The sequence below is a fragment of the Condylura cristata genome, unplaced genomic scaffold, assembly GCF_000260355.1.
Source record: "Condylura cristata isolate star-nosed mole 26May11 unplaced genomic scaffold, ConCri1.0 scaffold00038, whole genome shotgun sequence".
Lineage (NCBI taxonomy): Eukaryota > Metazoa > Chordata > Mammalia > Eulipotyphla > Talpidae > Condylura > Condylura cristata.
Genome location: NW_004567139.1, coordinates 1211395 through 1226586, shown reverse-complemented (window position 1 = coordinate 1226586; position 15192 = coordinate 1211395). Strand labels below are relative to the sequence as shown.

General features: G+C 43.5%; 1 protein-coding gene across 2 annotated transcripts in view; it reads left to right on the top strand.

Moving 5' to 3' along the window:
* Positions 1 to 359: 359 nt before the first annotated feature.
* Positions 360 to 15192, top strand: part of TEX2 (testis expressed 2) — a 48861-nt gene continuing 34028 nt past the window's right edge. For both annotated transcript variants that reach the window (XM_012733123.1, XM_004693440.2), the window contains exons 1-3: positions 360 to 2004; positions 12505 to 12705; positions 13695 to 14034. In XM_012733123.1, the coding sequence (XP_012588577.1) occupies positions 379 to 2004; positions 12505 to 12705; positions 13695 to 14034 (2167 nt within the window). In that variant the 5' untranslated portion in view covers positions 360 to 378. The remainder of the gene's footprint in view (positions 2005 to 12504; positions 12706 to 13694; positions 14035 to 15192) is intronic.

The following is a 15192-nucleotide window of genomic DNA, read 5'->3' as shown; positions in this document are numbered from 1 at the left end:
AAGTAACATTGGTACCGGCTATTGTGCAGGTATTTCAAGCCTTGAGATACAGAATTTCTGATAGAAATGATCCAGTTGAGAGGGAGGGAACAATTCCTGAGAGATTGTGAAATAAGGCAGATTGCATGGCATTTGGAACACTTGTGTGTAGTTTGCTCATAAAAGAGAATGCTTAGCAGGAATTTATCTGGTGAAAATTAAACCATTAAATCTGCTCAAGTGAAAAACTGGCCGTTGACCGAGTGAAAGCATCACCGCCGCTGAGAAGTGAGCTTCCTGTGTGCTGCTGTCTGCTCGTGACATGTGTCCTATGGGGGCCTCTGTCTGACTTCTGGTTTTGTTGCTTTTTCACAGAGCTTGAGCCCTGTGAAGCCGGCAATGACAAGTCTGAATGGTCGCCATGCCGAGAAAGCCGTTGACATGCCCAGACCGTCAGCCCCCAGAGTGCACGTGCAGAGGTCTGTGTCCCGAGACACGATCGCCATTCACTTCTCAGCATCCGGGGAGGAGGAGGAGGAGGAGGAGGAGGAGTTGAGAGAGCACCTCGAGGAGGGGCTGGGTGACCAAAGCATTGTAACAGGGCTCGAGGCCAAGGAAGACCTTTACCTTGAACCCCAGGGTGATCATGGCCCCACCAGCCCTGTCGCCCAGCCCGTCCTGGCAGGCGGGCTGTTGGCGTCCCCTGCCATTTTGCCCGTCTCCGAGAACACCGTAAAGCTGCCGGAGGCTCAAGTATTGAGTGCAGTGCCATTGACTCTGTCCCCAGGGTCGTCGTCCACGGGGCCCATCGCTTGCTCTCCCAGCGTGTCATCTCTTTCTGAGCACAAAATCAGTTCTTCCTCTCCGCTGTCCTCCCCGTCCAAGTCTCCTGTCCTCTCATCCAGTGCCTCATCCTCCACCCTTTCCAGTGCAAAACCCTTCATGAGCCTCGTGAAGTCCCTGTCAACCGAGGTAGAGCCAAAAGAACCCCCACACCCCCCGAGGCACAGGCACTTGATGAAGACGCTGGTCAAGTCTCTGTCCACAGACACCTCCAGGCAGGAGACAGATGCTGTGTCCTACAGGCCACCAGACTCCAAGCTGAATTTACACCTGTTCAAGCAGTTCACACAGCCACGAAACACAGGTGGAGATTCTAAAACTGCACCGTCTTCCCCGCTGACTTCTCCCTCTGACACACGCTCCTTTTTTAAAGTGCCCGAAATGGAGGCTAAAATCGAAGACACTAAACGACGCCTTTCAGAAGTCATCTATGAGCCTTTTCAGCTCCTCAGTAAAATTATAGGGGAAGAAAGTGGCAGCCATAGGCCCAAAGCCTTATCTTCAAGTGCTTCAGAACTCTCCAACCTGTCCAGCCTGAACGGTCACCTGGAAAGCAATAACAACTACAGCATCAAGGAAGAGGAGTGCGATTCCGAGGGGGATGACGCCGAGGGCGACCCCAGTATCCCCAGAGGAGACCCTCCAAAGTCCGCGGATGAGCCCGCCAGAGAGGCAGAAGCGAGGAGCTCCCAGGGAGCCAGTCTAAAGGACTTAGGCCCGAAGACCAGTTCCCTCGTTCTGGAGAAATGTTCTCTGTCTGCCCTGGTGAGCAAGGAGGATGAAGAGTTTTGCGAACTATACTCTGAGGACTTTGATTTGGAGACGGAAGGGGAGAGTAAAACTGATAAACTCCCGGATGTCCCACTCAAGCCCGAGGTGCTACGGGCAGACGTGGGCGCAACTCTGGACAGCGACGATGAGGTGGACGCCGGCACGCAGCACTCGGAGCTGCCCGTGAAGACGCTGGGCTTCTTTATCCTGTGCGTCTACGCGTACCTTATCCTCCCGCTGCCGCACTATGCGAGTGGCCTCTTCCTGGGAATTGGCCTCGGGTTCATGACTGCGGTTTGCATGATTTGGTTTTTTACACCACCAAGTGCTCATAAATATCACAGATTGCATAAAACTTTCCAACACTGGAACTCAAGATCTCTGGATATCAAAGAACCCGAAATACTAAAGGTAAGTGCCCGCTGGTGTCCGCTGGCTCCTGTACAGGCTGCTTTGAGATCTGCCTTAAATTTTGTAGTTGGAAAGTTTTGCACTCACACAGATTTTAAAAGCCTTTGGGATCCCTTCATTCTCCAGGCACCAAGAGACTGATCTGGTAAAACTCATTCTAACTCAGCTTTCGCCAGTTCATCAAGAAGTTTTTCAAGGATCTAGGATTTGCATCCATTTCCTGCCTCAGTCTCTCAGCTTACCAGGGATTTGCTCCTTGCAGAGGATTTATTATAGCTGGTTTGTTAGGATTAAATATTCTTGAGACCTTGGAGAAGGGTAAACTACTGGAAATGCAAAAGAAAGGAGGGAACGAGAAGGTGAATTCTGGTCAGTGGTTGATCTCTGCTGGCACGGGGGCATGGGCTGGGACAGACCTCGCCACCCAGTGTGTGGATGCCAGGCCGCTGGTGTCCTAAGAGGAGCGCAGATGACTCCTGAAATGGAGGAAGAAAATTCTAGAATTTAAAACAGAGAATATATTCGAACTTTTGTATTTATTTCTGGCTATTAAAAAGTTCCTGTGCATTGTACATATTTCATACTAGTTATGATATGAAAGTGCCTGTGCAGCTTATATAGTGAATCTTAGGCACATATATCGTCTTTGAAAAATATTTATTCAATTCTTTTATGCAATTTTGAATGAGAGATTTTTGTTGTTGTTAAATGGTAGGCATTTCCTGTATGTTCTGGGCTATTAATCCCTCACCAAATATGCAATTTGCAGATATTTTCTCCCATTCTTTACTTTGCCTTTTTACTATGTTGCTAGTGTCTTTTGATGCACAAAATTTTAAATATTCATGAAATCTGTCTATTTTTTCCTTTGTCACCTGTGCTTGTATTACCACAGGCAAGAAATCATTGTCAAGTCCAGGGTTTTGCTTTTGTCCTGCTTTTTCTTAGAATTTTGTTTTAGGGCTTAACAGTTTATATTTTTGATTCAGTTTGACTTAAGTTTCGTCTCTGGTGTTAGGTCCGGGTCCAGCTGCTTCGCATGCATCCGGATGTCCAGTTTCCCTAGCTTGCGCCCCCCCCCCCCCCCATGCTCTTGGCACCCTTGTCAAAGGATCATTTGATCATACATGCAAGGATCTGTTTCTAGATTCTGTTCTGTTCCAGTGGTCAGTTCCCAAATTTTAAAAAAATTAATGTTACCTGGATAGTAAATATTGGCATTAAGAAGTGAAAATACCATTCTTTTCCAAGGTGGTTTTGGCTTTTTGAGGTCCCTTGAGATTCCATGTGAATTTTAGAATGGTTTTTGTTTATTTCTGCAAAAAATGCCACTGGGATTGTGCTGGCTCTGTGGACCGCGCTTTCTTTTCACAAATGTCTTCCCTGCGTACAGCTGCGGAGGCGGCCGTTTCACTCGGGAGTGGGGTGAGGCGGGCGTGTGCTTGCTTTCTGCGACTCTCTGTCCAGGGATAGCTGGAGAAGCCTTCGCGGTACAAGACCTGTGAACATCAGTTTTCCTGGAACAGTTTTGAAACCTTATTGATTTTAACCTTTTAGCCTTTCAAGTTGAAACTTTGCTGGGTCTTCTGTTTAATCCCTCCCCCCCCCCCCCCCCCCCCCTTTAAATAAGAATGCTAAAAAAACAAAAAAACATGTAAGGGAAAGAACACCCCTGTTCCAAAATTCTGTTCTGTGTTGACTTTTAATTTCAAAATGTTTCTTGCGATTTAAAAGAAAATATGGTCTATGTTTAAAAAGCACGAGAAAACCATAGAACAATTTTTTAGCACACTAGTGGAAGGAAATAACAGTTCATGGTTTGGTATATGTACAATTCGGGTTTGTTGTTTTTTTTTTTTTTTTTTAACTTTCTGCAAGGATGAGAATCACACACTCACACTCACATACTCCTGTTTTGATTTAACGGATTCATATATTTTGAAGTCTGACCTTTCTTTCCCATGGCAATATATTATGAGACTTCCCTTTTTAACAGAAGCTGGTGCTGAGTCTTGGGGTATGATACGCTTAGTATTAACATATGAAGTGGAGCAAAAGTGACTCATTATGCACGGTTGCTAGGCTTTTTTGATAGGGTGGTGCTGTGACTACCTGAATTTCATGCTTGCTAAGTAAGTTAATGCTAACTTTAGCAAGGAAAATGATACTTATATTTAACTCCAGTGCCTGATGACTATGATACTCATTTTAAACTGACTTGCACAATTAATTGTCTTGGAAAGATTTTACATTTAAACCAATCAGTCTTCAGTGTTGGGTTCGAGCACTGCTATATGTCAGCAGTTTACTAATTAAACATGCCAATGGAATGGGATTTTAATGTTCTGGCATAGTCTGGCTGCTTTGATCCTGTCATTGAAGCAGTGACAGCTGCGCTCCCATGCTGAGCACATACAGTGGGCTAAGCATTGGGCACGTTATTTAACCCTCAACCCTTTTCAGTTAGGGTGTATGCTCATGAAGCAAATGGAGGCACAGAGAGGTTAAGTTCCTTGCCCAAGGTTTCACAGCTCGTGAGTAGTAGACCCATGCACAACTATTTTTGTTATTTTTAAGGAAAGTGTTTTGCCCTCGGTGCCTGGATAAATACAATTACATTTTCTTTGCAGAGAGCAAGTTCTTAAATGTTGTCATCGAATGACACATGTAATCCAAACAAATCGTCTTAGGATGTCTTACGAGTGTTCTTCTTGGCTGGTGTTTGAACAGCTCTGTTTGAATGTTTTCTTAATTCTTTTTAAAAGAAAGCCCTGATACCTTCTTTTTAAAAAGGAGCATAAAAGGGGGATTAAGATGAAAAATAATTACTAAAAACAGACAGCTTATATAGAGTTTTTTTCCCCTTCCCCCTAAAGTAGAAATTGTTCATAGGATTTGAAAGCTGCTGCTTGTTGCTTAGAAGCACTAAGTCTCTCCCTCACAGCGCTCAGTCACCGTGCTGCCCTTTGGAATTCGAAGGTAGTCAGGAGTGGGGTGTGCTCAGTGGAGGAAAGCACAGGATAGGTTTCCATCCTGTCTCCAGACTTAGTTGACCCTAAGTGATCCAGGAGATGGGCCTTGGTTTCTTTACAGAGTAGATAACGTGAACCTGTTTTCCAGGGTGAGTCCAAAGATCCGGTATTGGGGATTAGTCATCTATTTTGAGTAATTTTTTGTCCACCTGACTTCCTTTAGTTGGTTTTTATAAAGGTTATGATGATGCAGCAGGCTAAGAAGCCTGCCTGTGGTCAAGGCCTCCAACACAGACACCCCAGCCTGCAACCGTGGCCCTGCAGGTGAAGGGCAGGTGATGCCCTCAGCAGACCTCTCGACGCCCCAGGAGCCAGTTTGGCAAGGAGCTTGCTGCTGCGGGACTGTTTTAAGAGGCATCTGTTTTTAAACCTCAAAGCCATATAAATCGTCATTGATGGGTCCAGGAGGCCTTGCAGCCTACACTGAGAGTCTGGTTTCTTTATTGGCTCTATAAACAATTCAGGGAGCATTGCAGTTTGTCATTGGTTTGACTTCACTTGACAAGGAAAGGGAGGAATAATGTAAAACTTTTCTGTACTTTATCCTGCTGATTTTATTATACTATAGACACTATAGATATTTGTATTTAAAAATGATGCTACAACAGTGAGGCATGAGGTCTACGTGGGGTGGTAAGCCAAAAAGACCAGTTTGCAACCTCTCAGATTGGCTCGTTAGGCCTCACAGTATCCACAATCTCCCATCCTGAACCCTGCCTATCAGCAGCTGTACTTTCTGGAATAGAAGCAATCAAAGCCTCTGTAAGGCCAAAGCGTTGTTCCCCAGTTCTGGAAGAACACTTTAGAACTCCCTCCATATACATTGCTTTCAATGTATGGGAATTCTTAGCCAATGAGAGGCAGCAAATATAGGAGTGTGTTTGCCATTGGCATTTAACATGAAGAGACACAAAAGTCAGGAGAAGACAAATGTTAGTAGATGCCAGTGTGACTTAAAGCACAGCATTCTGGGTAAGTCAACTCAGGTGGAGTCTCATGTGTGGTGCAGCAGCTAAGGCATCATTGCTAAGCAACCCCCCTTATTTCGGATGACTAGCAAGATGCCCTGGGCTGGTGACCCTGGGTCACAGTGGATGTGTGCTGTGCGGTCAGCACAGCACACTGGTGTTGTTGCTGCGCATTCTTGGGCAAGGCGTGTGCTCCTCCTCCTTACGACAGGGCCTGGAGTGTGGTTCACTGGTGTCTGTCCATAATGAGAAGCTTCCTGAAGATTTCAGGAGATTTTTGGGGTTTATATTTGAGTGTATAACTCAGAGTCTTCAGTTATATTCTTAAGTGTTCCACCTCAGACTCACAACCACCTGCAGAATATAGCAGTTGGATGTTGCTTTCCTTGGAAGAAATGGCCTAGAAGTGTGACTGAAACCACATTTATGCATTACAAGACTGACAGGCGGCCTTTTCTCTAGCTTGTGTCACATTTAGCTACTTAAGAAGAGGTCTTTTAAAAAAAAAAACAGTTTCCCTAAATACAGGCTTTGTTTTGATATATAAAAGAATATTTCTTTAGAAAGAACATTATTTATTTTGAGAAGAAATTTAACTTGTAAAATTAATCTCAATGCCATGCAGTTCTTTCTTTTAAAAAATTGGAGCAGGAGCATCTTAAGGAGAAAATGACCTCATCACATGCAGCCAGAAGAGATTTGGGTTGCTTTTTGTTGGTCTCTTACTATAACACTCAGTACAGAAAGTACAAGAAATAACAAAGCATTTCTTTCATTCTGCATTAAACTTAACAGAAAATTCCCTGCCTCGGAATGGGGCACTTGAGTTTTAGGGCCGGGCCAGCCCCTCTCCAGTGCTTCCCCGCCCCCACGTGTGCTCTCTCCTGCGAGCAGCCAGCACACTGCTGTTGGAACTGGCGGGAGGGGGAGGGGCGGCCTCGTGGTTATCCTCTGGATTCTACAGGAATGATGGTTAAGGATGGCAGTTGACTTCATACAGATTCTTTATTTTAAACTTTCTATTGAAGGAAATGTCAAGCATACACAGAATAAATTAGTAATGAGCAACCTGCTTCAACAGTTTTCTGACAATTTGCTGGTTTTCCACTAAACTGTTAACTGATGGTATGGTAATTCTTGTCCACCCATGTCTATACGTAGCTATTGTATAGCATTATTTCCTCAGGAAACTATATCCTGAATTCCAGTTAGGTGTTGCAGGGCCCTCTTTGATTTTGTTTCTGGTGTCATTTATGGAGTGAGAAGAGGTGGTGGACACTGGGCCTGACCGCTCAAATCATGAAAAAAAAAAAATCAATTTGGATACCTTTTCATCTCTAAAATTTATGTTTAATGTGTAAAAAAAGCAGTAAATCCACTGAAAACCCTTAGGCAATAACGAGCCCATAAAGAGATTTGCAGTAACCCCAAAGAAGGTTGCCTTCCAGAGGCCCCGGGCCTGCTTATGTTGGTGTGGTGGTTTCCTGGGCCACGTTGTGGACTCGGGTTCGTTCTGTTGCTTCTTTCAGTGGCTCCAAAATGGATGGGTGCAGACATTATCCAAGAAGATTTTATATTTTTATGCACACACACACGTATCTAGTATATATGTATGTAGTATATATTGAAAGCTCTATTTGCATCTACGCTTTCTCTCTTGCTGATATTTAACATACCATGTATTGATCCTGGGTCGGCATCCTTGGAAATGATCAACAAGACTGTATATGAAGTATGGATCCCCGTGCGTTATCATTAAGTGTGAGCTCACTCTACGTATGTGAACTGCCATGAGGCGTCAGCTGAAGACTGTACACAGCTGTCGGGAAGACAGCAAAAAGATGCTAATTAGCTCATCTTTTGCACTTTATTTCTGTTTTTTAATATTTATAAGCTATATTGAGACATGTTTATAATTTATGAGTACATGTATATATTGTGGGTGGCACTAAAAAACTTTTGAATGATCGTATGTATGATCTAAAAAGCTTGGAAGCTAATTTATTTGCTTTCTGATCTATATATATCCTTTGAGCACTTGTTAATGTGGCTTAATGTTTTTCATGTATAATCATAAAACACCATGACTATTTCTGAGCTTTTAGCTGATACCATGATGTTTTTCTGTCTAATTTGAAGGTTGTCTCCTAGCTCTATTACTTCCTGTCTATCAGTGCATTTTGAAAAGAATTCTAGGTACCCTGAGTGTGGTGGGCCTCCCCGAAGGGTAGGGCACGCAGAGACCAAGGCCGTTTCCAGCAGAGCTTGTGGCTTCAGCCCTGGCTCCAGTGCTTCTCAAGGCGCAACTTGAAGGTGACCTTGGAGCAGGCAGCTGGAGATTGTGCATGGTATTGATAATGGCCTTTCTTTCCCCTAATGGGCTTTTAAAAATATTCTTAATGGGGTCTTTGAGCAGCGTTTGGTTTGACTGTTGACTGATAGCATGAAGAATAGAAATTACGTGTCTGTAGGTCTGCTTGATTTTCATGGGTAAAATCAAACTTGTATCAAGTTCCATAAGGCTCAGTACCCTCACTGCCTTATTCTGAAGTTTGTCATCTGTGGTGTTTTGACAGGTGACTCCAGTTGTAAACCATTAATAAATATGTCAAAAAGGTTTGGCCCTGGCAAAGAGAATATCCTGCCAATGAGATAGTTTTGGGGACAAAAGAAAAGTAATCACATTTTTGTATGCTTCAAAGATGTTTTCAACAGCAGGGACCTGTCATGCTTAGAACTTGCTCCTTCCCTGATGAATGGATGAAGGGGTGATGCGGAGGACCTGACAGGCGGCCAGAGGCCAGCACAGGCACGTGCTAGTGGGGTGTCAGCCCAGCACCCTGCACACTGAAGGTAGAGCGTGCCCATCACTTCCTCTGGCAGGGGACTAGCACTTTTCTGTGGTCCTCTTAGCATCAAGTTGACCAAGAGGGCATTGGCCTTGACCTCCTGATTGGCACTGTGTCTGAAAGTAAGCACAGTGCTACTTCTTCCAGACTTTATTATTTTGCAAAAGGTTAATTATAGCTTTTAATCTCTCAAAGTATTAAATGAGTCCCTTTATAGATTGTGGTTTATACTTTCCGCCAGACATAGCATCTAAATCCAGTGGAAGCGAAACCCCTGACCTTTTACAGGCAGCATCACAGGACCAGTCTGTGGGCCAGACAGCTGCAGCCAGCTGAGTATGGTCTTTGTCTCCCACCCAGCACAGGCCCTGTCCCGTTTAACAACTCCAGCTTGAGAAAGAAGCGAGGCTTGTCTGAGTTGCTTTCGAGTGAGCTGAGGGCATCTCTGAGTGTTTTGGTTAACTGTTAAAATGGAGTGAGCTGCTGGCTCTCCACTCTCAACTTAGAAACATTCCCATGACAAAGTGAAGTTGTAAAAAATGCCCCACTTCACAGGGGTGATTTGGTGATGGGAAACCCGTGGGGATTACAATGGAGATGAAAAAAAAAAATGTGCAAAATGATGTAAAAATAAACTTTAAAAAAAAAATGCCCCACTTGATGAGAAATTCAGCATTAAGAAGTTTGAAGCAGCTGAACAATGGACAGTTAGTTGGGCACTATATGGACCAACTCCCAAGATTTGTTTGGGCTTCAGAGCTGATACTGGACCTGTGGGTCTTGTCTTCTGTTCCACTAATAATCAAAAGACTAGGCTGGATGAACGCCGCTTCATAATTTGAGTGTTTTGAATGTCCTTGTAGAATTTAAACAATTTTAACCTTTTTCTTTTATTCTCTGTTAAATCTTGCTTGTAAGGTTTGTTTTTGTTTTTGTTTTTTTTTAAAAGGGCTTGACATTCTGAAATAGAATGTTTCCTCTGGAGAGCATTTAGTGTATCTTCTCTCATTTAATTGTATGAATCACCTAGTAAAAGACAGCATAGATCTGCATGTGTCAGACGTGTCAGCTGGAGGAGAGGAGACTTTGACCGCTCAGGTAGAGGCACATGTCTGCTTCTGAAAAGCTGGGGCCCAGAAAGTGGACACGCGCATGTCTAGTGGAGGCCCTTGGCTGGCCACAAGCTCCCCCTACCCCCCGCCCCCCACTCACCATGTTGCTGGTTCAAGTGAAATGTGCCCTGTGTGAAAAGATGCTGGAATCTGTAGACTTGGTACCAAACAAGACATGTAAAGCACCATTTGTTTTTCATGTTTATTATATGTTGAAATGATATTGTGGGTATTTTGAGTTAGATGCATTGTTAAAATTATTTTGAACTTTTTTAATGTCGTTATAAGACAAGTTTAAATTACTGGCCTGACACACACTTATGGCTCACATTATAATATTTCCATTGACAGTGCTTCTCTGGACAATTCCTGATGTAGGAAAAACAAAATGAAAATAATCGGCAAGAAACAGCCTTTTATTCTTACATCTGTCTTCTTTATAAATTAGATAACCTGTTCAGTCTCAGGAGTTTGGCAAGGAGGAGTCCCTGCAGCGCGTGTTGCTTCTCAACACTGTCCTCTTGGCTGGGAGTGGCTTCCTAATTCAGGGCTGCGTTTTTCTCCTTCGGCCTTTCCTGTCTGGACCATACCTGTAATGCTGGGAATTTTCTCTAAAATGTTTATTCTGTTGGTTTCTTTTTGTCCACAATAATCTTATATAGGTGGAAATGAATGAAAACTCTTTTATACAAAGATATTATTGCAGAATTGTCTGTCATGTCAAATTATGATGATCATAATTCAAAGCAGTCATTAAATAAAGGTTGAACATCGCTGCATAGGTGTTAATGGTGGCACCACAGAGGTTTCACATATCATCTGTCTTCACTTAGCTAGCCTCCGCCCTAGCCAGGAGAGGGACACAGAATTTTAGCTCATGAAGAGCAACTCAGCTGGGGATTGCCTGATCAGATGGCTCGTAAATAACAATGATAGTGATTTGTTATTTTATTTTTTAAGATGTATGCATACAAGAGCTGCGGTATAGGTACATACTGCTGACCTCAGGAGAGGTCTGCTGTGCAATGTGGGTCAGCTTCCTGGCTTGGGATCTGTTACAGGGCAGAGAGAGGGACATGTCTGAACCCCCAAACCTGCCTACTCTAAATAGGTTCTGCCCTCCAAGGCATCAAGACAAAACATGTAAGACCTTTAATGGAAAGGAAGTTTTTTACAATTAATGTGCAATACAGAAAAGACAAAGAATGCAGTTTCTAAATCAAACACCCAAAGATACCCATCCCTTCATGGGTAAAAGGGATTGGCCCAAAGCAAGGCCTGAAAGGCCACTGCAAGTCTAAAGCACCTTACAGCGGGGACACATAGAAAAGGGTCAGAAATGGCCAGACAAGTCTGGGAGGAAAAGAGCAACATCAAGATAAACGCTGCCATAGTCGCCCTTACCCACATCTGTTTCAACCAGTCCAGGACCTAGAAGAAGCAAGCACAGTTTCTTCACACATCTCTCTGCTCCATCTGCCACTCTCAGGTCTTCTTGTGTCTTTCCGTCCTTTTTCTTTCCTCCTCAGTCTCCTCTCTAGATTCTTTCTTCTCTGCTCAGCTCCACCCTCCTTCTGGGTGAGACAGGGAACCGGGAACCTTACCTTTTCCTGGCAACCCCCATGTTACAGATCTGACTCGTGCAGCAGTGGCTCCTGATAGCTTCATATTGCTGAGACAACTCCTTGTGCCACTAGGGAGGCCCATGATTTGCTAATTTAATAGTCACTCAGACCCTCTTCCCTTGTTCCATGGCTTTTTGGTTTCAGTACTTATCAGTAAATGCAACCTGGCTTTCAAATAGCTCCAGAGCAACTCAAAAAAAAAAAAAAGGTCTGCTTCAAGATCATATTAACCTAGTTGCCTTTGGAACTTTAGGTGTGGTAAGCCCATTATGTGTGTGTGTGTGTGTGTGTGTGTGTGTGTGTATGAAAGTATTTGTTGCAGCCAAATTGGGTAAAAAGAAAACTGTAGGTTATATATATATCAGGAAATATTAGTGAGGATGTTTGTGTCTAAAAAGATAATATATTTATATATTTACAGGAAACTATTAAACAGCAGCAGAATGCATATTTCTTAATAGTGTACATGAACCGTCTCCATCTTACATTGATAAAAGGCAGGAAATGGGAAGATATCAACTAAAATTCCTAGAAACTTAAAGAAATCTGAGCCATCCAAGTCATCTGAAAAAGGACAGTGGGAAGGGAATTGTGTTCGCTGATGAGTATTGATCACAGCAGTAAACTCAGCTCCAGGTGGTGTAGGCTTTGCGTTGTCCAGATATTTCAGTGTTCATTATACAGATGTCGTATAGATACATTTATGTTGATTGGGGAGGGACATAGAACACACTTTGTTTTGAGGTACTATGTATTCTCTTGGCACGTTTTCATCCTATTGTCTAATGCCTACCTTTGCATTTTCTTTGTCATGCTTGATTTCACTGTCCTGAATACCACAGGGGTCATCATTTTCATTCTGAATCAGATTTGAGTTTATTCTAATTTTACTAATGGGAGTTTTTCTCCATCAGGGATGGATGAATGAGATTTACAATTACGATCCAGAAACTTATCATGCCACCTTGACACATTCAGTCTTTGTTCGGCTTGAGGGTGGAACCTTAAGACTTTCAAAGCCCAATAAAAACATATCCAGGAGGGCAAGCTACAATGAAACAAAGCCAGAAGTCACCTACATCAGCCAGAAAATCTACGACCTCTCAGACAGCAAGGTGAGCACCGCTAATTTTGGAAACTCAGACAAATGAAACACCTTTGGGTGTCTGTGTGGAGGGGGTGTTTTTATAATTTAGACCAGTACCCTCTCAAGGGTTAATGTGCGTGTGAGTCACCTGAGTACCTATTGAAGGCTGATTCTACCTCAATTCTGAGTGGTTCTGAAAGTCGGCAATTTTTTTTTTTAAAGATTTATTTATTTATACAGAACTGGGATACAGGCCAGAGATGTGGAGGGTGAGAGGATTCACCAGGAACAGAGTGGGGAGCAGAACAGGCAGATTGACAACAAAGTACACTGCTGAGGGGAGCAGCGGGCCGGTCAGGAGAGGTCTGCCGTGCCATGTGGATCATCCTCCGGGGCAGGCGAGGATTGAACTCATGTGGAAGTGGCTTAAGCTTCTTAGTGCTGTGCTTTAACCCGCTGCGCCACCAGGGAGGGCCGAAAGTCTGCAATTTTATGGCTTTCAGTAGGTTCTCTGTTCTCTTCATAACTCATATGAGTAATCTTTAAGTTTCCTCAGGATGTGGAATATTTAAAATGGTTTTCGTGTAAATATATTCTAACCTTGAGGTTGATAAATTTGGTCATTCCCATCTGGATACAGGTTGACAGGTTCATTTTTCCTGCCAATTTAAGTTTCGTCCATGGTCATTCAGCTGAGTTGGTATCCAAGCTTAGTTTATTTGACCAGTATTACTTACATCATCCACTAAACAAGTGCTACTTTGTGCTACTTTCACCTCAAAATTACAGATATTTATAACTCTTGAAATATTCTTAAAATCTATTTTCTTTGAAAACAAGTCACGTAGAAAAAATTATTCCAGTTTTTATCTGGGTGGGTGGTAATTATTTCACAATATATATTAAGTTTGTCAGAAATAAACTCTGAAGTTTGCATCTGTGCTGTGCATAATGTTAAGGCACAATGTAGCCAATTCTTTATTTAGTATGTAAATGATTATTGCTCTTTCCTTGTAGATTTATCTGGTACCTAAAAGTTTGGCTCGAAAACGAATCTGGAATAAAAAATACCCAATTTGTATTGAACTTGGTCGACAAGATGACTTTATGTCTAAGGCCCAGACTGATAAGGAGCCTTGTGAAGAAAAGCTACCAGCTGAGAGAGAGCTGGGAGGGGAGGAACCGAAGAAGCCATCGCACCCTCAGGAGGGAGCAAGGTCTGGCCCCCGAGATCAGATACTGTATCTCTTTGGAAGAACTGGCCGGGAAAAAGAAGAGTGGTTTAGGAGATTTATTCTGGCATCTAAGCTGAAGTCGGAAATCAAGAAGCCACCTGGCGTCTCTGGAAGTAAACCAGGTAATGACGTTTGTGCTGAATGTGTGTGTGTCTTTAAAGGACCTGGGGCAGAACTGAGAGAGATTCCCACTTGGGAACAGAGAAAGGAAGCCCACCTTGATTGATGATATGTCAGTACTTAAGGGCTGTTTTCACAGATCATTACCCTGCAGGCTGATTGAGGCAGTCCTTCCCTGCAATGCTGGAACCCCTGCCTGTGGCTGGAGCAGGGAGCAGGGGAGTGCATCCTCACTTTGAGGATGTCTTTTCATTATGCCTTAGTCTGGGTCACTAGTGAGGCAAGCATTGGTATACTTAATGGTGAGTTGAAGCCAGGAAAAGTGTGATTAAATTAGTAGCAGAAGTAAACTGGTAAAGATTGAGCCATTCAACACCAAGCCTAGGTGGCTTGGTCAGTTGTGATGGCCTGAAAGCTCCATCCAGTCAGTACCAAGGAGAGGAGTCCTCCTCGACCAGCTGGCCCCATCCCCCTCTCAGGGATGCTGTCACTAATGCTGGTGATGTCACCAGGAGCCTCATCATGCTGCTCATACTTGACAGTTGGTACCTTGTTAATAAAATGCAGGTTCTGGCTTCAGAAGTCTGCGGGAAGCTGGGGTGCTGTATCTGTGACATCCTGCACCTGCCCCCCAGTTGGAAAGGGCTCTCTAGGACTCTGACAGAATTCTAGCAGCATCTCTGCACAGCAGGGTCTTGACATTCTCTAGGGCCATCGTCCATGAGCTCCTTCCAGCGGTGACAGAGTTGTACTTCGTCCTCCCCTAGGGAAGTGTGGCAGTAGCCTTGAAGAGGCTGTTCTGGGGGCAGGAGCCCTGGCCAGGACCCAGAGGGGTTTCCTTTCTTCTCCCCGTGTTGACTGGGAAGAGGAGGGATCTCTTGGCTTTAGTTTGACTTGAAGTGTTGTTCCTCTGTTCTTCTTCATCCTTAATTTTTTTTTAAATAAATCTTTTATTATAACTTAAAACTATTTAGATTAAATAGCAATGATGATAACAATGATGTTGCCAAGTGTTGCTAACAGGCCAGCACTAGACCTCCAAGTGCCCGGCACTGTACCAATTATTGTATATAGTATGTTTTATTTAGTCTTTACTATAATCTTCAGAGATTTTTTTTTATTACAAAGTTTATTTTTACATCATTTTGCACATTTTTTTT